Source organism: Pongo pygmaeus, chromosome 13 (assembly GCF_028885625.2).
Source record: "Pongo pygmaeus isolate AG05252 chromosome 13, NHGRI_mPonPyg2-v2.0_pri, whole genome shotgun sequence".
NCBI classification, from domain to species: Eukaryota; Metazoa; Chordata; class Mammalia; order Primates; family Hominidae; genus Pongo; species Pongo pygmaeus.
In genome coordinates this window covers 76,047,761-76,074,417 of record NC_072386.2, presented here as the reverse complement: position 1 = coordinate 76,074,417, position 26,657 = coordinate 76,047,761, and the positions used below count along the sequence as shown (strand labels likewise).

At 41.0% G+C, this 26,657-nt stretch overlaps 1 protein-coding gene across 8 annotated transcripts in view; it reads left to right on the top strand.

The window, feature by feature from the left end:
* Positions 1–16,718: 16,718 nt before the first annotated feature.
* Positions 16,719–26,657, top strand: part of TUT7 (terminal uridylyl transferase 7) — a 65,158-nt gene continuing 55,219 nt past the window's right edge. For all 8 annotated transcript variants that reach the window (XM_054500652.2, XM_063649654.1, XM_063649655.1 and 5 more), the window contains exons 1-5: positions 16,719–16,912; positions 17,952–18,502; positions 24,708–24,889; positions 25,416–25,532; positions 26,046–26,223. In XM_054500652.2, the coding sequence (XP_054356627.1) occupies positions 17,983–18,502; positions 24,708–24,889; positions 25,416–25,532; positions 26,046–26,223 (997 nt within the window). In that variant the 5' untranslated portion in view covers positions 16,719–16,912; positions 17,952–17,982. The remainder of the gene's footprint in view (positions 16,913–17,951; positions 18,503–24,707; positions 24,890–25,415; positions 25,533–26,045; positions 26,224–26,657) is intronic.

Here is a 26,657-nt window from a genome sequence, read left to right as displayed (position 1 = left end):
TAGGGGAAAAAAGCAAAAATAAGCCAATAGAATTATATCAAACTAAAAAGCTTCTGCACAGCAAAGGAAACAATCAACAGAGTGAAAAGACAACCTACAGAATGAGAGAAAAGATGTGCACACTACTCATCTGACAGGAGATTAATATGCAGAATATACAAGGAACTGAAACATCACAACAGCAAAATAACAAATAATCTGATTTTAAAATGGGCAAATAATAGAAATAGAAACTTCTTAGAAGAAGATATACAAATGATCAAATCCAACAAATATATGAAAAATGCTCAATATCACCAATCATCAGGGAAATGCAAATCAAAACCACAGTGAGGTATTATCTCACCCCAGTTAGGATGACAATTTCAAAAAGACAAAAAACAACAAATGCTGGTGAGGATGCAGAGAAAAGGGAATTTTTCTTTCTTTATTTTTTTTTTTTTTTTAGAGATGGAGTCTCGCTGTGTTGCCCAGGATGGTCTCAAACTCCTGGGATCAAGTGATCCTCCTGCCTCAACCTCCCAAAGTGCTGGGATTATAGGCATGAGCCACCGCACTTGGCCAAGAAAAGGGAGCTTGTACACACTGTTGGTGAGAATGCAACCCTTACAGCCACTATGGAGAACAGTATGGAGCTCCCTTTAAAAATGACAAATAGGACTGGGCACAGTGGCTCACACGTGTAATCCCAGCACTTTGGGAAGCCGAGGTGGGTGGATCACCTGAGGTCAGGAGTTCAAGACCAGCCTGGCCAACATGGTGAAACCCTGTTTCTACCAAAAATACAAAAATTAGCTGGGCATAGTGGTGTGTGCCTGTAATCCCAGCTACTTGAGAGGCTGAGGCAGGAGAATCGCTTGAACCCAGGAGGCAGAGGTTGCAGGGAGCTGAGATGGCAACATTGCACTCCAGTGTGGGTGACAAGAGGGAAATTCCCTCTCAGAAAAAGATAAATAGAACTACTGTATGATCCAGCAATCCTACTACTGGGAAGTTATCCAAGGCAAAGGAAATCATTACATAGAAGAGACATTGGCATCCGCCTATTTATTGCAGCGCTATTCACAATAGCCAAGATAAGGAATCAACCTAGGTGTCCAGTAAAATAAACAGATAAAGAAAATGTGGTTTATATACCTCATGAAATACTAGGTTCTGGAGGACATACAGGTTAACCCAACAGGAAAATCTCTGCCCTTGTGGAATTTATATTTTAGTGGAAAACAAAATAAAAGACAGGAAATAAATAACAATAATAAATAGCTAAATGATGTAGCAGGTAACAAGGTAGAAATAGCTCTATAAAACTGTCAACCTAAAATAACCAAAAGAATGAGAATTCAGTTTTAACGAGTTTATTCCAGCAAAAAACTGGGAATAGCCATTCTGGAAATACAGACTGCAAAAAAATGAAGTCAGTGCTCCAAAGTTAAAAGAAATTTAACAGGATCAAAACTGTTCCTATAAACTTTATAAAAGTAATCAGTGAGAAAGGGAGATGGAGAAATGAAAACAAACCAAGCTTGCAGCACATTCAGCATTAATCATTAGGCCAGCTTGTTCTCTGACCTGTTTCCTCATAGTTGTTTACAGCCTACTGCGCTGGAATCACACAAACTCTGTCACAAGACTATACTTCTCCTTAACTGTTCTAGAGATAGCAAATTAAGCATTGAGAAATATTGTTTTCCATTTCAGATATTCTTTCAGATCCTGCATACTGAAACTACTGATGCCAGCTGGTCTGTAGGATTCCATCAGAAGTTGACTCACCAACGAATGAAGTTTCCACATTCTGATGATTTCATCCCATTGCCACAATGAATCAACAGCCCCAATTTTCCAGCCCCTTGCCCTCCACAATCTCCTTAAAAACCCCAGCCCAGAACTCCCTGGAGGATATGGATTTGAGGATTCCTCTTGTCTCTCTACTTGGCTGCCCTGCAATCATTAAACTCTTTCTCTGCTGCAAACCATGCTGTCTCAGTGTATTGGTCTATTACTATGCAGCAGGCATATGACCTTGGAATTCCTGTAAGAAGATTGTAACATTTTCTTTGTTAAAATTTATTACTGGGCATGGTGGCTCACCCCTGTAATCCCAGCACTTTGGGAGGCAGAGGTGGGTGGATCACCTGAGGTCAAGGGTCTGAGACCAGCCTGGCCAACATCATGACATCCCATTTCTACTAAAAATACAAAAAAAATTAACCAGGCATAGTGGTGGGTGCCTCTAATCCCAGCTATTTGGGAGGCTGAGGCAGGAGAAACACTTGAACCTGGGAGGCAGAGGCTGCAGTGGGTGAGATCGTGCCATTGCACTCCAGCCTGGGCAACAAGAGTGAAACTCTGTCTTGAGAGAAAGAAAGAAAAAGAAGGAAAGAAAGAAGAAAGAATGAAAGAAAGAAAGAAAGAAAGAAAGAAGGAAGGAAGGAAGGAAGGAAGGAAGGAAGGAAGGAAGGAAGGAAGGAAGGAAAGAAATTTATTTTTATGTATTTTTTTTTTGAAACAGGATCTTGCTCTGTCACCCAGTCTGGAGTTCAGTGGCATGATCAGGCTCACTGTAGCCTTGACATCCGAGGTTCAAGTGATCCTTCTACCTCAGCTACCCAAAGTGGGACTACAGGTGCATGACACCACGCCTGGCTAATTTTTGTATTGTTTGCAGTTATGGGGTTTCACCATGTTGCCCAGGCTGGTCTAGAACCCCTGGACTCAAGTGACCTGCCTGCTTCAGCCTCCCAAAGTGCTGAGATTACAGATGTGAGCCATGACTGTGCCCAGCCAGGATTATAAGCTTTTCTTTTCTTCTTTTCTTTTCTTTTCTTTTCTTTTTTTTTCTTCTCTTTTCTCTTCCTGATACCAGTCTCACTCTGTTGCCGAGGTCTGAGTGCAGTGGCATGATCATAGCCCATTTCAGCCTTGAACTCCTGAGGTGGGAGGGCTCAAGCAATCCTTCCTCTGATAGCTGGGACCACAGGCACGTGCCACATCTGGCTAATTTTATAATTTTTTTTGTAGAGACAGGAGTCTCACTGTTAGATATAAGTTCTAAATTTCTTTTCAAATAATCAATATGCCAGTATGTTCAATTCTTCGCCTTCTACTTTTAAACTTAACTTCGTCATAAAGCAACCTTTTTCGATTACCTACTCCACCCTGACTCATTCCAATTACCTGCTCTGTCATAGCCATTTTTCCCGCCAAACCACTCACCCCATCACTCTCTTTAAATAAGCCAATTGGAACTAGTTGAGTCTATGTGGTCTAACCCTAGCCAATAGGGGAAGGACACAGCAGCAGGGTCCACATGAGTCAGGGATAAGAACTCCTTCCCCTCCCTTGTCCAAGTGTGTGCTCACCATTGCTCCATCTGTAAGGGCACACCCTTCTATAGAAGTACATTGCCTTCTTGAGAATCAAAAAGAAAATTTTATATTTGAGTGCTATTTCTTTTGCGGCACCGAAACTTTACATATAACAATTTGGGGGCTCACCCGTGATTACATTCCCCTCCAGGGACGGTCTCTGGTTCTCTCTCATGAGGAGCTGCACCCCATCCCCTTGTGGCGGCCTCAGAGGTGAGAAATCAAGACCCACCCAGTGCGAGGAATAACCTGAGAAATGTGGGGAAAAAAAAAAAAAAAACTGGCCAGCAACCTAGCTTAAAGGATCCTCACATACTGTGGCAATGACTCTGTGCACAGACCAAGGAAGGAGAAGCTGTGTGAGCTGGTAAAGTATTTCCTTGGTGGTCGGGACTAAGGTAAGAAAGCTGCGGGGGGGTGGGGGTGTGTGGTGAAGTACTCCTTGGTCAGGGTGGCTTAGAGGTTAAAAAGAGGCAAGACATCCCCACTGGTGGGGACTGAACCTCACACAAACCTCCAGTAGTAGAGAAGGCAAGAAATTTCCAGTAGGGAAATTGAGCCTCACCCCAAAAGGCAAGAAATTTCCAGTGGGGGAAATTGAGACTCATCCCAAAAGGTGAAAAATGTCCAGTAAGGGAAATTGAACCTTGGACCTTACCCCAAAACCATCAAGATGGGAAATACCCCAAGCAAGAGAGGGAGCAAATGGGATAAAGAAAGATGGTAACAAAGATATCCCCCCAGATAGCCCTCTAGGTCTCATGCTAAAACACTGGAAGGATAATGAGAGGACTAAACATAGGAAAAAGCAACAAATGATAAAATATTGCTGTTATATTTGGACTCAGGGACCCATCCTCAAATCCTCAATCTTCTGGCCAAAGTTTGGGTCGATTGAGGATGTAACGTGTCAACTTCTAATTCAATATGGTAATGATAAAGGTCCAGTGTCTCAAGAAGAAGTAGGCTATGCCCTTTGTTGGAGGCAAGGCCCAGCCCTCCTTTTTCCCTTAAAAACAAATAGGGAAGAACCCAATCTAGCACCTCAAAATGAAAAGTTAGAGGAGCCAGCTCTCATGCCTAAAGACTCCAGTGCATGGGATCCCCTAGACTCAGTGTCCCCCACTCAGTGTCTCCAATCTTTCCCCTCAGACAGCCACTGCCACCTCAGATCCCATTCCAATTCCCCCTCTACTCATGTTATTCTTCCTCCTTATAACCCTGACTCTTGAGAATTGCCGTCCCACCAGCCTGTTCCCTCCCAACCTAAAAACCCCTCTCTAAAAGGACCCCAGCCTCCATCTGGAGGACCAAGGTCCTCGTCTACCAGACCCCCTAAAGAGTATGGGGGAGCAGGGTTAAAGAATCCCAGAACTAAGCGGGAGGAAAGACAAGATAGGTGCTATAGATGTGGAAGAACAGGCCACTTCAAGAGAGGATGTCCTGAACTAAGAAAGGAAAAAGAAACCCTTCCACTCATGACTTTCAAGGAAGAATAGGGGGGTCAGAGGCTCTGTCTCTTTTATCTTGAGTCCCACCAGGAGCCCTTGATAAATTTGTAGGTGGGACCTAAACATGAGCTTATCACTTTTTTAGTCAACTCAGGGGCTGCTCACCCCTCTGGTTGTTCCCCACCCCCCATCTAATATTGTCTCCTCCTCAGAGGAACTTTTAGTCTCTGGGGTAAAAGAGGGAGGATTTAGAGCAAAAATTTTAGAAAGCACAGAAGTTAGATACCAGGATTGCTCAGCTTATATTCAGTTCTTGTTAATTCCTGAAGCAGAAACTAATTTACTGGGGAGGGATTTAATGTTAAAGTTAGGCATAGGTCTGCAAGTCAGCCCAAGAGGATTCCTCACCTCATTAAACCTACTCACAACTACAGATGAAAAATATGTTAATCCTAATATCTGGTCCAAAGAAGAAAACCGAGGGAAACTCCAAGTTCCTCTGATCCACATCAAGCTAAAAACCCCGGAAGAAGTAGTAAGAAGGAAGCAATACCCTATTTCCCCAGAAGATAGGATAGGGTTAAAACCTATAATCAAAGGCCTTATTAAGGACAGGCTTCTTGAGCTCTGTATGTCCCCTTATAACACCCCGATACTGCCAGCCCATACAATCATCAATGGTTTACTATGATAGATTTGAAGAATGCTTTTTGGGCATGTGCCCTGGCTGAAGATAACCAAGATATATTTGCTTTTGAGTGGGAGGATCCCCACTCAGGGCAGAAACAACAGTATCGGTGGACAGTCTTGCCCCAAGGGTTCACAGACTCCCCTAATCTTTTTGGTCAAATTTTAGAACAAGTGTTAGAAAAAGTTGTCATCCCAGAACAAATATGCCTTCTTCAGTATGTGGACGACATTCTTATATCTGGTGAAGATACAGAGAAGGTAACTGACTTCTCTACACATATTCTTAACCATCTGCAGTTTGAGAGGCTACAAGTCTCAAAAAGAAAGCTTCAGTATGTACAGCCCAAAGTTAAATATTTAGGCCACTTAATAAGTGCAGACAAGTGAAGAATAGGGCCTGAATGAATCAAGGGAATCGTATCCTTACCCTTGTCTCAAACTAAACAAGAACTCGAAATTTTTAGGGTTAGTCGGATACTGCCACTTATGGATTGACTCATATGCACTTCACAGTAAACTGTTATATTAAAAGCTTGCCCAGGAGAAGCCTAACCATCTCCCATGGACTTCTGAGGAAGTTGATCAAGTTGAGAAGCTGAAGAAAAGGCTCATAACTGCCCCTGTTTTAGCCTTACTCTCCCTAGAAAAGCCATTCCACCTTTTTGTTAATGTGGACAGTGGGGTAGCTTTAGGAGTGCTGACTCAAGAACAGGGAGGCCACCGGCAACCCGTAGCCTTCCTATCAAAGGTCTTAGACCCAGTCACTTGTGGATGGCCTCAATGCATCCAGTCCATTGCGACTATGGCAATACTCGTGGAGGAAAGCATTTTGGAGGAAAATTGACAGTAAGCAAGCCTCACCAAGTTAGAATTATCTTAAACCAAAGAGCAGAGAGATGGCTTACTGACTCGAGAATCTTTAAGTATGAGGTCATTCTGTTAGAAAAGTATGATTTAACATTGACCACTGATAATTCACTCAACCCAGCAAGTTTCCTGACAAGGAATCCAAATCTAGGGAATGAACATACATGTTTAGATTTAATTGATTACCATACAAAGGTTCGACCAGACCCAGGAGAAACCCCCTTCCAGACTGGACGGCACTTGTTCATAGATGGTTCCTCCCTGGTGACTGAAGGAAAAAGACACAATGAGTGTTCAGTGATTGATGGAGAAACTCTCGTAGAAATAGAGTTAAGAAAATTGCCCAACAGTTGGTCTGCTCAAACGTGTGAGCTGTTTGCACTCAGCCAAGCCTTAAAGTACTTACAGAACCAGGAAGGAACCATCTATACCAATTCTAAGTTAATTTGGACTAAACAAGGTCTTATTAATAGCAAAGGATATTGAAATCCCAAACTTACAAGGTTTTCAAGAAAAGTAAAATTTGCTAAAAGTTAACAGTGTAACATGTATTATCCTAACTTCTAATCTTGTGGCCTTAGAAAGTCTAATCCACAGACCTGAAGGAAGTTCGCTTTGGAAAAGAATGGTTATCATCTTTGGGGGAAAAAAAGGATGGGGGAGGAGAATTTATGTAAAAAGAATGTTATATGGTAAATTCTTGTCCTAAAATAAATTAACTGTTTGTTTAAAGAAAGGGACATTTGCAACAAGTCAGAAAGTTGAGGCATGTCAAAGAATTGTCTGGCATTTCATCAACCAGAGGAAGGAAAAATAAGACATTGTAAAGCATGAAAAAAAATGTGTTATAAAAGGGAATTTATGCAAGAAGTGTTGTATAATGTAACAGTAATTAGGCCTCCTGAATGTAAAACTATTGATGAAACAGTTTATGTGCAAGGTGTATAAGGAAAGTAAAATATACTTTTAGTAAAAGGATTATAAGGAGGCATAAGAATGTGGATTTTTACCTACATTAAAAGGTGAAAAAAAAACTTTGTTTTGAAGGTTTAAGCAAGTTTTAAAACGTTAATTATAAAGGAAATTCTGTGTGTAAACATACTGGCTAAATTTAAAAGGGTATCATCCAGTTTTTCTGTGAACTGGACATTAAAATAAAAGCACAACGGATTTTTCTTAAAGCACTAACCTGCTCTTTAACAAAAATTATAAAAGGTTAAAAAGAGTCTATGAAAATCTTATCTTATGGTTAGATGTTAAAATTGGATAAATACATCTACATGGTTTTATTAAAATTGATTTTAACATTAATAACATACTAATATAACGGTGAAATTTAGCTTATCTGGTATAAAACTCATACAGGAAGCATTGTCAAATATAAAATGGTGTTTGGTTTTCTTTGGTCTAAAAACTAATAAAAATAGGTGCTAAAGGAAATTTCTCAATAAGAAGGCACCAAGGACTATAACGTCCACTGCTGATGTCCCTGCATTTAAAACAAAAGATCAGTTTCTTAGACATTATATACTTGGTTTATCCTCCTCTTTCCTTTCCCCCAAAACTAAAAGACTTTTAGCACAGGTACCATGCCTAGAATTTCTGGCAAACCAGCACCAGCCTGAGGATCACGTTCTCATCAAAGGGTGGAAAGAAAGAAAACTTGAGCCAGCCTGGGAAGGACCCTACCTTGGGCTGCTAACCACCGGGACTGCTGTTCGTACAGCGAAAAGAGGATGGACTCATCACACCTGAGTCAAGAAAGGGCCACCCCCCCCCGCCCAGAGTCGTGGGCCATGGTCCCAGGGGAAAACCCTACCAAACTAAAGCTAAGAAAAATTTAACTTTCTTTCATCTATTCAATTACTCTTACTTCTTTCTCCACTCTATTGCTGACCATCTAGTTATAACATAACCAAGTCAACTTCGCCTCAAACTATTGCATTTGATGATTGCTTTGTTATACCCTGTGGGGACTTACCAAATCAAAGACAGCTATCTACTTCAAAAAAGTACCTCTGTCCTTCCTGACTCTCCTCAGACTGGGCCTTGGTAAATTGGGATAATTTAATCCAGGAAGATTTTGATAAAACTCCAGTGTCAACCAGGAGTCTTGCCCCCAATGTAGAGCTTTTATGCCGTAGTTGGTCCAACGTTCTGTGGACCACTGAAGAGCAAGGATGGACTGCCCCAACCGGTTTTTGTAACTTCCTAAAACCATACGTTCATTTTACTAGAGGATCATAAAAGTTAAAGACTTAAAATAAACTTTGGCAATTAAGATACCAAAGATACCAAGGATACCAAGATGCAAATGCCTGGTGGAATGGATCAAATATTCCATCCGCACATTGTTATGCTTGTACGCACAGCAGGCCAGAGTCCCAGACTGTCCCCTTTCCACTAGGGTGATCCTCCACTCGACCAGGCATAGGCTGCATGGTAGCTCTTTTCCAGGATTCTACAGCCTGGAGTAATAAGTTGTGCCAAGCTCTCTCTCTGCTATATCCCGAAGCCTGGCTCCCTGCGGGTCAGCCCCTGAGGGCCATCCAGCTTCCATCTCCCAATGCTAAGTTCACTTCATGTCTCTCACGACAGGGAGGAAACTTAGCGTTCCTTGGAGACCTGAAGGGATGCAGTGAGCTTAAGAATTTTCAAGAGCTTATCAATCAGTCAGCCCTTGTTCATCCCCGAGTGGATGTGTGGTGGTATTGTGGTGGACCTTTACTGGACACTCTGACAAATAACTGAAGTGGCACTTGTGCTTTAGTTCAATTGGCTATCCCTTTCACCCTGGCATTTCATCAACCAGAGGAAGGAAAAATAAGACATCATAAAGCGAGAGAAGTCCCTTATGGGTCTTTTGACTCTCACATCTATTTAGACACAACTAGAGTCCCATGGGGAATACCAGATCAATTTAAAGCCTAAAATCAAATAGCTGTAGGATTTGCATCAATATTTTGGTAGGTGACAATTAATAAAAATATAGATTGGATAAACTACATCTACTACAACCAATAGCAATTTATTAACTACACTAGAATTAGGAGTTTGCATCATGATTAAAACTCAATGTTGCACCTTCATCCCAAACAACACTGCCCCTAATGGAAGTATAACAAAAGCATTGCAAGGTCTGACTGCTTTATCCAACAAGTTAGCCAGCAACTCAGGGGTAAATGACCCCTTTACAGGATGGCTAGAAAAGTGGTTCGGTAAATGGAAAGCAATAGTAGCCACAATTCTTACTTCCCTCACAGCCATAATAGGTGTACTTATTCTTGCTGGCTGCTGTGTCATACCATACATCTGTAGGTTGATGCAGAGGCTCATAAAAATGGCACTCACTAAAACCTCCCTTAACTATCCTCACCTTATCCAGAGAAGCTTCTTCTTTTGCAAAATCAAGCAAAACAACTAAGCCAAGACATGTTTAAAAAGTTTGAAAAGAAAGCTGTAAGGAAATAGAAGAGGAGGGGTTGTTAGATATGAGTCCTAAATTTCTTTTCAAAGAATCAATATGTCAGTATGCTCAATTCTTTGCCTTCTACTTTTAAACTTAACTTCCTCATAAAGCAACCTTTCTCGATTACCTGCTCCACCCTGACTCATTCCAATTATCTGCTCTGTCATAACCATTTTTCCTGCCAAACCACTCACTCCATCACTCGATTTAAATCAGCCAATCGGAATTAGTTTAGCCTGTGCCGCCTAACCCTAGCCAATAAGGGAAGGACACAGTAGCAGTGGCCACGTGCATCAGGGATAAGAACCCCTTCCCCTCCCTTGTCCAAGTGTGTGCTCACTATTGCTGCATCTGTAAGGGCACACCCTTCTACAGAAGTACCTTGCCTTCCTGAGAATCAAAAAGAAAATTTTATATGCAAGTGCTATTTCTTTTGCAGCACCAAAACTTTATATATAACATCACTATGTTACCAAGGCTGGTCTCAAATTCCTGGGCTCAAGAAATCCTCCCACCTTGACCTCCCAAAGTGCTGGGATTATAGGGTAAACCACCATGCCCAGCCTATAAGCCACTGTACCAGCAAAATTTTGCATAGAAGGCTGATTTATGGGTTATAACAATAATTTAATTAGTTATGGCTTGTTTTCCTTTCCATACAGCTTGTTTTCATTTTCTTTTCAACTTAAGAGTATATTTAACATTCCCTCTTAGACAACGTGCTAGTCATAAGCCTTAGTGTGAGAGAGTTGAGAGGAAAGGTAATCTATAATGAAGATCAACAGTAAAGAGAAAAGGGATCTTCTCTGGAGCCCATTAGTCATTTACAACATTTTACAAAACGATATAGGTAAAGAAGAAGGTTAATCTATAATGAGAGAAACAAAGGCTACAGCTGCCTAGGTTATAGCTGCCTGTCAAGTGACTCAGGCTCCATAAGCACATTCCTTTAAGGTTCAAAAAATTTAAAGTTTCAACAGCTTAGATTTTTTAATTCTTTTTACAAGACAAAAAAATACACCAGGTAAAATGTTAGATTAAAATTTAAATGGGTGGTCAGGGCTGGGTGTGTTGGCTCACGCTTGTAATCCCAGAACTTTGGGAGGCAGAAGTGGGTGGATCACCTGAGGTTGGAAGTACAAGACCAGCCTGGCCAACATGGTGAAACCCCATCTCTAGTAAAAATTCAAAACACTTAGCTGGGCATAGTGATGGGCACCTGTAATCCCAGCTACTCAGGAGGCTGAGGCATGAGAATCGCTTGAACCTGGGAGGTGAAGGTTGCAGTGAGCTGAGATCGCGCTGCTGCACTCCAGCCTGGGCAACAAAGCAAGACTCCATCTCAAAAATAAATAAATAAATAAATAAATGAATAAAACAATAAATAAGTAAATACATAAATAAATTGGTGGTCAGAATAGGCTGCATTGAGAATGTGACCTTTCAGCAAAGACATGAAGGGAAAGAGGAAGTGAACAACATAGATGTCTTAGGGAAATTGTTTTAGGCCGAGGGAACACCCAGCGCAAGCCCTGAGGCTTTGTGATGGAAGAATTGCAAGGCTAGCATAGTCGGGGTGCAATGTGTGTGTATGGAAGGGGGTGTAATGAAAAAATAGTTTCCACTCTATTCTCACATTCAGCACATTTCTGTGACCAGATAAGTGGAGATTGGTGATTTCCCCACATACCAAGTGTTGGAGCTTAGAAAATGATGCCCCAACATGTGCCACTTTGGCATGCTGAGTGCTTTTAACAAGGAAATTGAAAGGGCTCAGAAATAAATCTCAGAACCAAGGACTGTCTGATCTTCTCTTGCCTCACCCCACCACCCTCACCCACCTACAGGAAGGGAGGGACTTTCTCTAAACTTCCTTTATCTGATTAAGGTAAGTTTCTCCAGAAGAAATGCAATTGTCTTAGACCCCCTCCTTGGAATCTACACTAACTAGACAAGATGAACTCGTATCTCAGGAGAGCCCAGGACAATGTACCCGGACGGGCTTTTTTTTTTTTTCTAGACAGAGTCTCACTCTGTTGCCCAGGCTGGAGTACAGTAGTGCAATCACAGCTCACTGCAGCCTCGACCTCCCTGGGTTCAGGTGATACTCCCACCTCAGTCTGCCAAGTAGCTGGGACTACAGGTGTGTGCCACCATGCCTGGTTAATCTTTTGTATTTTTTGTAGAGATGGGGTTTTGCCATGTTGCCCAGACTGGTCTCAAATTCCTAGGCTCAAGTGATCCTCAGGCCTCAGCCTCTCAAAGTATTGGGATTACAGGTGTGAGCCACCACATCTGGCTGGACAGACTTTTCACCTATTTTTTTAAAACCATTTTTCTAGTCTGAAAGACTTTATCTGTATAATAAGAAACTTTTGCTCAACACACACTTACTCTACCCTCACCTTTCAATGACTTTGGTCACCACTTCCCCATCAGAGGCCCTGGTTTCTTTCTGTAGCTCAGGGTCCTATTTAAGCTTCAGCCATTTGGCCCTTCTTTGAGTTTCATAGTTTGTTTGGGTCTCGCTAGCTTGCAAGTTAATAAATCAATATGTTTTTTCTCCTGTTAATCTGTCTATTGTCAGTTTGTTTTATAGATTCAAACCATCAAAGCTTCTGAGGGTATAAAGTTCCTTCTGCCTTTACAGAAGCAATTATACCAACTTGGTGTCCTATAATCCATTTCAATTCTATCTACCTGGCAATAGGGTCAGATCCCACAGGTGAGGGCTCAGCCCTACGAGTTTGCCCCCATTTCAGACACCAGTCACAAGTCAAAGCCGCCCATACTTCTGACTGGCTGGTTTCTGAGGCTCTTGTGTCCCCAGTGGCCCAGAGAACTGAGGGAAACACGTTTACTGGTTTATTATAAAGGATATTATAAGGTATACAGATGAAGAGGTACATAGGGCAAGGGCACACAGCTTCCATGCCCTGTCTAGGTGAGCCAACGTCCAGCACCTACATGTGTTCAACTATAGGGAATCTCATCAAATCTTTTTGTTCAAGACCACTTAAAGAGCTTGATCTCCGGCCCCCTCCTCCCCTTCACCGAGGTCAGTTGGTGAAGCTCAAAGTTCTAACCCTCTAATCCTCCAATCACTTGGTCTTTCTGGTGATTAGCCCCATGCTAAGGCTATGTAGGGCCCCCATCCTAAATCATCTCATTAGCATAAACTCAGGAGTTTAGGGGCTCACTATGAACACGGAAAGACACTTCTATCACTCAGGAAATTTCAAGGATTTTAAGAGCTCTATGACAGAAACTGGGGACAAAGGCCAAATATATTTTATATTATACCACTGGGGTAAGAGGAATAAGGGCTGAGATCGGGAGGTAAAGGGAAAGGCCCTGAGTCTTTGAAGGACTTTGGTTTTTACTCCCAGAGAAATTGGGAGCCAGTGAAGGGTTTTGAGGGGTAACTCAGTCTGACTTTTAACATGCATTTTCTGGCTACTGTGTCAAGAGTAGATTGGAGGACAAGGTGGAAGCAAGTGATAGTGGTGAGCATCTGGCCGGAAGCAGAGAAAGTAGTGATAAGTTACTGGACTCTGGACAGATTTGAAGGACAAACCAACATAACTTGCTAACAATGTGGATAAAAACCACTGGCATTTAAGCATTAGAGCTCTAAAAACCGAAAACCAAACCAAACCAAACAAAATAAAACACTGGGGAAAAAATTTGGCTGATAAAGCTATGAATATAATTCCTGTATTTCTGACTCCACGGCTGTATAGAAAAAAAGCACTGGGTTTGTTAAAAGTTGACTTGTCAAGATGTATTACAATGTTAATTTCAATATAGAATTACAAGAACGTCAAGATGTATTACACGTATTACAATGTTAATTTCAAGATAAAATCACAAGAATTTCAAGATGTATTACGTGTTACAATGTTAATTTCAAGATGTATTACATGTATTACAATGTAAATTTCAAGATGTATTACATGTATTACAATGTAAATTTCAAGATGTATTACATGTATTACAATGTTAATTTCAAGATGTATTACATGTACAATGTAAATTTCAAGACAGAATTACAAGAATGTCAAGATGTATTACATGTACTACAATGTTAATTTCAAGATAGAATTACAAGAATGTCAAGGACATATTACATGTATTAAATGTTAATTTCAAGATAGAATCACAAGAATTTCAAGTTGTATTACAATGTTAAGCTCAAGATAGAAAATATATTGTAACATATGGAGCAGTATTAATGTCCTCTGAACGTTGCTTAACAGTATATGGCAGCCTTTGCCCTCACACTTCTGCTCCAGGTTGTTGGAAATATGTCAAGACCGTGAAGCAATCACCATAAAGATTCTGAGAAACTCATTAATCCTTCCAGTGACATCCAAAGAAAAATCAAACCAAAATTTCCAACCAGACTGTAAGGATTCCTAGGACCAATTTAAATATCCATTACAGCATAATATGGACAGAAAAAGGTATATTCTGCTGTCAATATATTTTGATTAGTACTGCATCTTATTTGAGAGAGCCTGATTTGTCCTCAAGATGAATCTTAAAAGCAACCATTAGAATAAAAGAAGTTGGGCTTTGGGAAAGACGTTGAAGAAAACGCAAATTTAAAACGTTTTATTTTTTTAATTTATTTTTGAGAGAGACAGGGTATTGCCCTGTTGCCTAGGCTGGAGTGTGGTGGCACCATCATAGCTCACTGCAGCCTCCAACTCCTGGGCTTAAGGTATCCTCCTAACTCAGCCTCCAGGGTTGCTGGGACTACAAGCAGGAGCCAAAGTATCTGGCAAAAATATTTTAAATCCGGCCAGGCCTGGTGGCTTACGCCTGTAATCCTAGCACTTTGGGAGGCCGAGGCGAGTGGATCACTTGAGGTCAGGAGTTCGAGACCAGCCTGGCCAACATGGTGAAACCCCGTCTCTACTAAAAATACAAAAATTAACCAGGCATAGTGGTGCCTGTCTGCAATCCCAGCTACTTGGGAGGCTGGGGCAGGAGAATCACTTGAACCTGGGAGGCAGAGGACGCAGTGAGCCAAGATCGCACCACTGCACTCCAGCCTGGGCAACACAGTGAGACTCTGTCTCAAAAAAAAAAAAAATTAAATCCTTAGAAAGATGTATCCTCTGCTGCTGCTCTAGAACTCTAGGTGGAGGCAAAGGTTGCAGCCAGCGGAGATCACGCCACTGCACTCCAGCCTGGGCAACAGAGTGACACTCCATCTCAAAAAAAAAAAAAATCCTTAAAAATATGTATCCTCTGCTGCTACTCTAGAACTCTAGGTGGAAGCAGATTTCTAAACCAGTTCTTTTGCACGGGAATTACTGGTTTGGGTAGGGCGTGGTGACGCTGCTGTCTCAGAATTAATGTAATCACGCATCACCACACTCCCTTTTGGACTCTATATTTTCAAGGCCACTGTCTGCCTGTTGAAGAGACTATCAGTTTGATCCTCATGTATTTTCACAATCAAAATATCTAAGTAAGGAATTATATAAAAGTTGTAGGAATGTGTTTTATATCACTTTTAGTATAGCCACATGGTTAATAACAGCCTCATATTCAGGGTTTGGATTGCAGCCGTGCCATTTACTTCACTGCAAGTGCTAAATGTCCTCATCTTTAAAAGTGGGATAATGATATAGTCTTCATGAAGTTGTGAGGATTAAAGAAGTTAAGGCTGGGTATGGTGGATCACCCCTGTAATCCCAACACTTTGGGAGGCCAAGGTGGGAGGATGGCCTGAGGTCAGGAATTGGAGAGCAGCCTGGGCAACATAGGAGACCCCTGTCTCTACGAAAATATAAAACAAAGGAGTTAACATTTGCAAAGCCTTCAAAACAGTTACTGGCATAGCCAGTACTTTTGTGTGTTATTATTTTAAGGCCATTGCTCCACAGGACCTGATAGCTTTCAATTTACATGCTTTAAAAAAGGAGAGAAATGAAAACTGTCCATTTTCCCAACGCTCCCTAATTTCACTAGTTGCTTGATGCTTTTCAAAGCATTTAGAACACTGCAAACAGCGAGGAAGGTCATACAGTAAAGAAAGAAAGAAAAAGCAACCCCGAGTTCGAGGTGTGCATTCTTTAATTCAAAAATTCGAATGTAACGCTCTCTGGTCATCCATTGCCATTACACATATTCTTCGAAATGTACTGTGGTTTTTTTTTTTTTTTTAAGTAAAAGTAATCCTTACACAACTAAGAAAAAAGCAGAGCATTTTCCTTGACCACTTTGAGATCTGGGTGAGCAGTGGATGTTTAAATGCTGGCATTTCTACAAGGTCGGCAATTAAGAATTCACGAAAACATTAATCACTACGAATTATCAGAAAAACACCAAGAGCGCTACGAGGCCTCGGAGCCTTTACTCCCCCTGGAAGTAACTGGGGAGCACCCAGGGGCAAAGCCGAGGCCCCGAGCGCGGGGAATGCGGCTTTGCCCGACCGCTGGCTCCGCGTCCCTCTCCGGGTGCAGAAGTCTCGGCTCCCGCGCCTCTCCCGAGCATTTAGCGCCCGGAGCAGAGAGGGGAACCAGAGGAGCGTCGAAGCCGGGAGAGAGAAGGGGTGGGCGCCGCTCTGGTAAGAACTTCGGGCCTGGCCCCCGCGCGCCGGCGAACCGGCTATCCGGCGAGCCAATAATTAGCCCGCTCCGACGGTTGCGCCAGGTGGCCAGACCCGGGGCCCGACACCTGCAGAGAGGGCGCTGGGGCGCCAGCCAGGAGGGGCCAGGCTGGGCAACGCGCGGGAGGCGGGGTCGGAGCGTGGGCGGGGCACCGCGGGGCGGGGCGCGTCGCGCGTTTCCGGTGTGCGCGGCGGAGCGCTAGGGCGGGGGCACAGTCGGCTTCCAATCGCGCACAATGAGACAGCGCTGAGCGCCGGAAGTGGGGCCGAAGGAAAACACGGAGAGGGAGCCCGGCCGGGACAGGAAGAGGCTGGGGACCGCGGCGAAGGTGGTGAGTGTTCCTGGGCGCCTTCTCCCAACGTCCCTGCCAGACTCGCCTCCGGGCTGATTCTCCAGTTGGTTTCCTGGACTCCAGAGTAGCTGTCCGGCCTGGCCCCGGAGGTACGTTGGTTCCATCCCCCGCCGGCCTCCTCGCACCAGTTTGGGTGACCGAGGAACCCCCAGGCCGGCAGAGGCTGAGCTCTCGGGTTCGAGTCCGTGTTTTCACTTTTTGTCAGACTGCGGGCGCAGAAGACGGGATTTGGGTCAAGACATTCGGCTCTGGCCCCCTGGCCGGCCGGGGGAACCCTGGAACCCCATGGAGACAGCAGGTCACTTCCTGCTTCCTGGTCCCCACGGTGGCTTCTTGGCCAGGAGTGCAGGGACGCCTCCTCTTTCTCCACGTCGGGCTCAAAAGGGTGGAAACTAAGGCAGATCGGTGGTGGAGCGGTCAGATGGGGGTTGAAGAGGAGTGTCATTCCTCAGGGAATTGCTGTTCCTGACAAAACCAAACTTGTTTGGGGTTGGAGAACGGGGATTGAGGAGGTTAGCAGGAGTTGTCCCTTGATCAGAAACCCAGCCCCTTTGATTACAGCTGCACCTTGGTCGGAAGCCCAGCCCCTCCGTAACCAAGCGCTCACAGCCGGTCTGTCCAGAATAGTGGTGGTGAAGGGACGGAAAATTGGAGTTGAGAGATGTAGTACTCCGTTCACGTAAAGTTTCGGTGTATAACACTTACAAGTAATTGCCAACTTAAAAAACAAAAGACTGTTTCGGTAGTTTAGTAATAATATTGGCTTGGGATGAGGTTTTCTTTGAAGAGAAACGCTTTGTTACAGAGGGAAAAGCCGACCGTACTTGATATGAGTAATATTCTACTATGCTACAGTTCTGGAACCTGTAGAGCTTCTCTTATTCACAGATTTAATCTTCATGCTAAATAGTAAGTATTAATTTTCATGAAGAATATTAGAGGACCAAGCCTCCCAACCTCTAGGGTAAAGCACTGATTATTAAGAATGTGATAGAATTTTTATTTTTAAAAAATAGGGAGTTTCTTTCTTACAGGCTTTGGGGCATCTGTACGATAAATTGTTATTTTGTATACTTGTATGATATCTTGTTATATAGTTTGATATTTCCCCAAAATGCCTTCTTTCAGGTGCAAAGTAAGAAAATTGAAGTCAAAGACCATGGGAGATACAGCAAAACCTTATTTCGTGAAGCGCACTAAAGACCGGGGGACTATGGATGATGATGACTTCAAAAGGGGTCACCCCCAACAAGATTATTTAATAATAGATGACCATGCTAAAGGCCATGGCAGTAAAATGGAAAAGGGCCTTCAAAAAAGAAAGATAACACCAGGGAACTATGGGAATACCCCCAGAAAAGGACCATGTGCTGTTTCCAGCAATCCATATGCATTTAAAAACCCAATCTACAGTCAACCCGCTTGGATGAATGACAACCACAAAGATCAGAGTAAGAGATGGCTGTCTGATGAACATACTGGTAATTCAGACAACTGGAGAGAATTCAAACCTGGACCTAGAATTCCTGTTATAAACCGACAAAGAAAAGACTCCTTTCAAGAAAATGAAGATGGTTATAGGTGGCAAGACACAAGAGGCTGCAGAACTGTAAGACGACTGTTTCATAAAGACCTAACAAGCCTAGAAACCACGTCAGAAATGGAAGCAGGAAGTCCTGGTAATATTTTCCAACTTGTCAGATCACAACCCCAGAGTCAGCAATGTTTTATTCTTTTTCATCCAAATGAGTTGTGTTATTTTCAGCAATTTAGTTTGAGTTTTTCACAGTTTCTGTTTTAAGAAATGGTCACTTAGTGTGATTATTTTGAGGATTGTAATCATGATATTTGAGCAGCTAAAACACATTTTACATGTTGATCCCTTTAAAAGTTTACTTTGCCCCAAGGCTCACTTTAGGTCAGTAAACATGTTTTCTGTAACGTGTTTTTTACAGAAGAGGGTAGCTATATGCCCCAGGGGACCATATCGTAATTGCTCAGTGGTTTGTGTGTTTTCAAAATTATGATTATAATTTTGTGTTTGAATAATTAATGTGTTCATAATATAAATGACCAAATATAAAGCTTTTTTTTAAAAAAATTATTTGTTGATGTAAAAACACAGTATACACTGCGTATATCTCCTGCCACAAGAGATATATCTTTTGGATGTAGTGTCAGTGTCCCGAGATGGATAATCTGAGATCTTTGTTTTTCAAAAGGGATCATGACAAACACGTTGAGAAACAAGTTTAGAAAGTCAGAAATAGATTCAAGCTTTGCTGTTTGGTTTCAGTAAGACCAAAACTAATTTCTCAGTGCCCTCACATGCTTGGTTAATTGCCCCAAAGGGATAATAAGGAGATAATATGTTTTTCTAAAAGTAAAAAGTAGATTTTATCCATGTGGCAATGATTTCTGTAAACAGGAAGGTTATTTTTATCTAATGGGCGATATTTACTGAAATGAAATAAAGTCACAAATTGGATGGAAAAAATGAAACAATATCATAGTTGGAAACATGGACTTGTAAGTTTAGTGGCTGAAAGCGTTTTTTAGTGGTCGTATAGAATGTGTTTCAAACTGGCCAGCACTTTTAAGTAAATTTTTTTAGTTTAAATGCATTCAGGGAATATGGACACTTTCTAGATCACCCAATGCCTTTTCTCTTCATGTTATCTCACAGTGGCCAGTTCATACACAGGTTACCTACAAGGTGTTTGAATTTGTGTCCCATGCGTATAGAATACTTAAAAGCAAAAAGGTCGTCTTTTATCTTTACAAGGTCTTAGGTTAAAAATGAAAGTCTCAAGCACTTATTAATATTAAATGGGGGGAAATGTGCTATTTGATATTTTTTTTCTTTTTTCACAGATACTTCTAGTTGTCAGATCTATTTATTTATATTTTATTTTATTTTATTTTTTGAGACGGAGTCTCTCTCTGTCACCCAGGCTGGAGTACAGTGGCGCGATCTTGGCTCACTGCAACCTCTGCCTCCTGGGTTCAAGCGATTCTCCTGTCTCATCCCCCAGAGTAGCTGGGACTACAGGCACATGCCACCACATCAGGCTAATTTTTGTATTTTTAATAGAGACATGGTTTCACCATGTTGGCCAGGCTGGTCTCGAACTCTTAACCTCCAGTGATCCACCCACCTTGGCCTCCCAAAGTGCTGGGATTACAGGCGTGAGCCACCGCATTCGGCCTGATATTTTTTTTTTTTTTTTGAGACAGTCTCGCTGTGTCACCCAGGCTGGAGTGCAGTGATGTGACCTCCTCTCACTGTGGCCTCTGCCTCCCAGGATCAAGCGATTCTCATGTCTCAGCCTCCCGAGTAGCTGGGACTACAGGTGCACGCCACCATGCCCATCTAATTTTTCTGTTTTTTAATAGAGATAGGGTTTCTCCCTGTTGGCCAGGCTGGCCTTGAACCCTGACCTCAAGTGATCCACCTGCCTCTGCTTCCCAAAGTGCTGGGATTACAGGCGTGAACTACTGCGCCTGGCCCTCAGATATTTTTAAATTTGAAAATTAAGAGTATATATCAATATCAAGTAGCAGAAACAGAATGAAGTGTTATAAAGGCGTTAAGTAGTAGGGAGACATAAAACTTAAATCTTTAAGCTAGAAATAGCTTAAGGAATTATCAGATGCAGCACTCTGTTGTAATATATCAAAAATGGAATCACAGTTTTACAAATCAGGCAGCTGCAGCTCAGAGAGGTTAAATTTCCACAGACCTGTTTATGCAGAGCGATAAATGAGGAAGTAGAACTAAAACTGGGGACTCTGCTACTCTGGCCATTAACTCAGCCTCTCTGGACCTGAAATCCTGACGGCGGAGCCGAATATTTCCTGATAATTTCTGGGCTTTTGATTTTTGTTTTTCTTTATTAAAAATTGTGTATGTTTAAGTGTTTCTGTATTACTGTCCCGGTGGGATGTGGGTATTTAATTTTGTTACCAATAGTCTTGTAGAAGTTGATCTTGAAAACCATTTCATTTTATTATTATTATTCTTATTTTTGAGACGGAGTCTCGCTCTGTAGCCCAGGAGGATGCAGTGGTGCGATCTTGGCTCACTGCAACCTCCATCTCCCAGGTTCAAGCAATTCTCTTGCCTCAGCCTCCTGAGGGGCTGGGACTACAGGCACGTGCCACCACACCTAGCTAATTTTTGTATTTTTAATAGAGTTGGGGTTTCAGCATGTTGGCCAGGGGTAGTCTTGATCTCCTGACCTCGTGATCTGCCTGCCTTGACGTCCCAAAGTGTTGGGATTACAGGTGTGAGCCACCGCACCCGGCTGAAAAGCATTTTAAAAAGGAAGTTTATAGATCAAAAATTTGCAACTAGACATTAAAAGGAACTGTTTGCTGACCACAAAAACTTTTATATGTTTTCTTATTTTATGTGTATTCTTATAAAAGCAACTAAAGAAGTTGCTTTTAAATGTATTTGAATAGGAAATGCATTTTGCTCTTTTTATTGGAGGTAATTCAAAAGTTTGCATGTTTTTGCTGTATGACATACAGGTATATGCTTTCACAGTTATTAAGTAAAGAATTATTCAGTTTCTATCCCTTGAAAATCTTCATATAGGAAGCATTAAGCTTTGTTATAACATTAGTTAGTTTAGAGAGATTCAACTGAAAGTATAAACTAAAAAGGATCTCATTAAAGAGATAGAAATTTCTTTATCAAAACTGTGTCTTAATAAGGAAGGGTATTATTCAACAATGTGAGAAGATATAATGGAAATTATGGTAGAGTTGCTTTTTTCCCCCCCGAATACGGTACTACTTTCTGTTTTTTTCAGCTCTACATTACTGCCCCTACTTTATCCCTCAGATGTCCTAGATTGCCAGTTTAATGTATTTGGGACATTGCCATTAATGATCTTAGCTGGAAAGCATCCACTCAAATACACATGTCCTTTGTGAACCATATGCAAATAAAATATGGGAAACTTGGAATGCCGAATATAGAGAACTCTTATTACAATAAATCTGAGGTAAGCCAGGTAGTCTTCCTCCAAGTAATTATGAGAATTTTTCTTTTTTCTTTTTTTTTTTTTGAGATGGAGTTTCACTCTTGTCGCCCAGGCTGGAGTGCAATGGCATGATCTCGGTTCACTGAAACCTCTGCCTCCCAAGTTCCAGCAATTCTCCTGCCTCAGCCTTCCGAGTAGCTGGGATTACAGGTGCCTGCCACCACGCCCAGCTAATTTTTGTATTTTTAGTAGAGACAGGGTTTCACCATGTTGGCCAGGATGGTCTCGAACTCCCGACCTCAGGTGATCCGCCTGCCTCAGCCTCCCAAAGTGCTGGGATTACAGGCATGAGCTGCCACGCCTGGCCAAGAATTTTTCATCAGTACCTAGCTTTACCCTCCAAGAGTCCCTCCGGTGAGATTTTGACAGTTTTTACCATGCATGCCTGTGAAAGTGCTTTAGAAGGTTATATTGCCTTTCAGTGCTAGTCCACTCTAGATGTGAATGGGTATGTTCCAAGAAGGGATTTTAGTAATTTCTTTCCAGTTTTTATGTTGTTAGTTAGAAGGCTGAATTTTAGGATTTCATCCTTTTTTTGTTTGTTTGTTTTTTAGACAGAGTCTCACTCTGTCACCCAGGCTGGAGTGCAGTGGCGCAATCATGACTCACCACAGCCTCACCTCCTGGGCTTAAGCAGTCCTTCCGTCTCAGCCTCCCGAGTAGCTGGGACCACAGGAGTGAGTCATCTTGCTGGCTGATTTTTTTCATTTTTGCTAGAGATGACATCTCACTATGTTGCCCAGGCTGGTCTTGAACTCCAGAGCTCAAGCAGTCCTCCCACCTCAGCCTCCCAAAGTGCTGGGAATTACAGGCATGACCCACTGCACCTGGCCCCATCCATATTTTAATCTATATTTTCAATCCCTTTACTTTGATTTAGCCATGTGTTCTTGGAGAAGTTATTCTTTTGGATTAGCATTGTCCCCATCTGTACAATGGGGACAGTATTAGTATTAGCAGGATTGCTGTAGGGATTAAATAAGGCAGTACATATAAAGTGCTTTACATCTGTTGCATAATAAGATACACCATCGTGGTAGCTGCCATTATCTGACAGAATTTCTGCAGCCATCCACTTCTGTATAAAAGCAGTAGGAGTTGATTGAGGTCTTTGGAGAAAGAGAGAAGTTACTCTTTCTAGAAAATGACAGCAAATATAGTTATATGCAGAAGCCTTTGTGACCAGAAGAGAGGAAGAGTTTAAAAAAGGAATTCGGTTCCCTATCACTTACTGGCTTGTGAACTAATAGGGGCTTTTCTAAAGGGTATTGCAATATTATTTTAAATTTGTAATGAGTTTTTGCCTAAGAAACCTGTACTAAACACTGAAGTTAGATGCAGTTTTTTTGATAATGTTTATAATGATAAGCAAACTAAATGAGAATGGATACATCTCTAAGTAAAAGAAGTGCTTATCTGAAAAAAAAATTGTTCAGACCAGAAATACTGGCCTTAAAAGATTATGATAATTTAATTGGGAGTAAGGAGAGTATTAAAAAGGAAGTATTAAGGTAGCACAAGGTAGCCTGATTTTCTGTTGAAATGACAACTTACCTTTTAGTATTTTATTTGTTCAGTGTATTTTGATTGATTTTTTAAAACTACTTTTCCAACACTTTAATTTTTTTTAATTTTTTAATTTTCTCATATTATGGAAGGTGTTTGCAGAATTTTGTGATAGTCATCTCAGGTAGTTTTAGCACAATGCTTGCTGCTTATCCTTTAGCACTCTCAGCAAGCTTTTTATAAAATTGGAGGTCCTATATTTCCTTTTCAGCCAGCCAGTTCATTGTAATTGCCATACTAGTAGTAATGAGTTCCTCTGAAAACTTGATGGAGGAATTACTTCATGTAGGGCTTTTCAGTAGGTTTATGTTTCCAAGCACTAATGTGTTACTAATAGTTTCATTTTTTAAAACTCGATATAAGTTATCAAAGCTATCTAAAACAATTTTTTATGGTTTAATCCCACAATCACTTTAACAAGTTGAAAAGTTGTTAAGTTTTAAAAAGGAACAGGATGATTTTTATTCATTATAAGGATTATAGTACTAATAGCAGAGTTTATAAACAAATGCACTTAGAGAAAACTTTTGTTTCAATTGCCAGTTGTTTTTTTCCTTTGAAATATGCTCAGTGTACAGGCCATTCAAAGAAGCTAAAATGAAGGTAAAGGTAAAATGAGAAATAGTTGTCCTTAGTAAATAAAATTTTGGCTTGGACTTCTTCATATTAATGGAGGGACCTGGCTTAGGTGTTATTGATGGCTAAATTTGCAACTAAATGATTGATTTTTCACTCCAGATGAGGATATAGTTGATTTCTGAGTTGTCCAGGGGTACATTGTCCATTTTGCCTTATTGAGATTGTTCACTTATAGAAGATGAAAGCAAATGTGGGTGGTTTTAATGAGAATAACAGGTGTACTTACAGATATTATAGAATATGTAAGATATATTTATAATATGTATTGTAATATTTTAATATAATAGAATTATAGATATACTTGCCTTCAGAGTATAATTTTTCTCTTGCTTTGCTATGCTCAGCAGTATACCAGGAAGAGATAATAAAAATCAAATTATATGATTGAAATAGAATTCTTTTAAATTTTCCAAAAAGATAATTTCTATGGATTAATGTCTGCAGGTGATGCGCTCACTGAATACAGTATTAAAGCATTTTGTCCATGGGACAGCTACCTTTCCTTCTGCTCTGCATTCAGATGTGATTTATTCTCTCACATGATTTAATACATATGTAAGGTCTGCTTTTTACTCAGGAGTGGCATTATTTAATATTGCCAATAATATTTTTCCCCCACCTTAAGAAAACAAGAAACAGAGGTCCAGACCTAGGAAGCCACGGAAGACTAGAAATGAGGAAAATGAGCAGGATGGAGACTTGGAAGGCCCTGTGATCGATGAGTCTGTGCTTTCAACGAAGGAGCTGCTAGGCTTACAACAGGCTGAGGAGAGACTGAAGAGAGACTGCATTGACAGGCTAAAAAGGGTAACATCCTTATATATATATTTGTTGGTTAGAATCCTGGTTTTGGCCTCAATTTTATTATTAATTGAGTATACATGCTCTGATCAATTAGATATCCTACTTTGGTTATTAGTATTTAAGCACTACAAGTTAAAAGTGATGTCCAGTGTGATTTAATAGGATTAGGAGTCATTGCTATTATACTTAAAATGACTGTTAGGGTAGTGATAAAGGGAACAATAACAGTAGCAATTTTAAAAGTGAAGAAGAAGCCAGGCACAGTGGCATGCCTGTAGGCCCAGTTACTTGTGAGGTTGAGGCAAGAGGATTGCTTGAGCTCAGGAGTTTGGGGCTGTAGTATGCTATAATGGTATCTGTGAATAGCCAGTTCACTCCAGCCTGGGCAACAGGCTTTAGAGAAATTCTCTAAAGAATTTCTCTTTAGAGAAAAGAAATTGAAGGGGAAATCATTTCCTGGCTGATTTTGTTTATCTGAATGTTTGGTTTCACTTATGTCTCTCTCTAAATAAATCTCTTCAAATTATAGCGACCACGAAACTACCCTACAGCAAAGTACACCTGCAGACTCTGTGATGTTTTAATTGAATCCATTGCATTTGCCCATAAGCATATCAAGGAAAAGAGGCACAAGAAAAACATTAAGGTAAATTGAATGTAACCCAAACAAGTCTGCTTACTTGTCAGTTGTTATTACTTGTCATCTTTGTGGCTTTCTTCTCCTTAAGGCTATGATATTGATAACTTTACTGTTTATTTATTGAATATATTTGAGCCAAAATACATAATACTGGTCAGATGTATTTTACTGGTTAATCTTGTGAATTTCCTTAAGGGCAGCATCAGGATATATGAAGTCATTGATAGGACCCAGGTATATGTTCTTATACTAGTATTAAAGTAAACAATGTTTGTAAGTGCTGTTTTTAATATTCTTTCCTTACACTTTCTCCTTATGCCCGCCTATCCTCTGTTATCACTGATCCACATTATGTGCATAGGGAAGTATGTATATGTTTGATAGGATGAAAACTAACACAGCTAAGATGAGAAGGGAGGGCTAAGAAAAAGAAAACTCTATAGGGTGTTGTCTTCATGAATGGTAGAAGGTAAAAACTATGTGTAAGTCATTTTTAATCTCAACATTTGATCTTAAAAGGAGAAGCAAGAGGAAGAGTTGCTCACTACGTTACCCCCACCAACACCCTCCCAGATAAATGCAGTTGGCATTGCCATTGACAAAGTGGTACAGGAATTTGGCTTACACAATGAGAACTTGGAACAGAGGTTAGAAATTAAACGTATCATGGAAAATGTGTTCCAACACAAGTTACCAGGTATTTTCTAGATTTATTTTTCTATTTAACTACCTAAAAGTACCTCATTCATTTCTCCTACCAATAGTAATTTTCACCAAATAAAAATTTATTTACCATGTCATGAAGCTCTTGTGTTTTCTATTTTTTTGTTTTTTATTTTCCCTGGCTTTCCCTAAGGTAACAAGGACTTTCATATGCATTGTCATTATAAACCTGTTTCCATTATAAATTTTACCCTGTGTGTGAACTTTAAGTTGAATGCCCTGCATTATTGGGGCACTATGGGACTCTTGTGTATATATTTGTTTCCCTTTCTGCTCATCTAAATTGACACCATATTTTGAGTTAAAATCAAGAAAAGTATCCTGAAGTTATTTTCAGGTTATTCATGTCAAAAAAAAAAAAAAAGGTTTTATTTAACTGTACTTTAAAGAATTGCAGCATCTAAAATG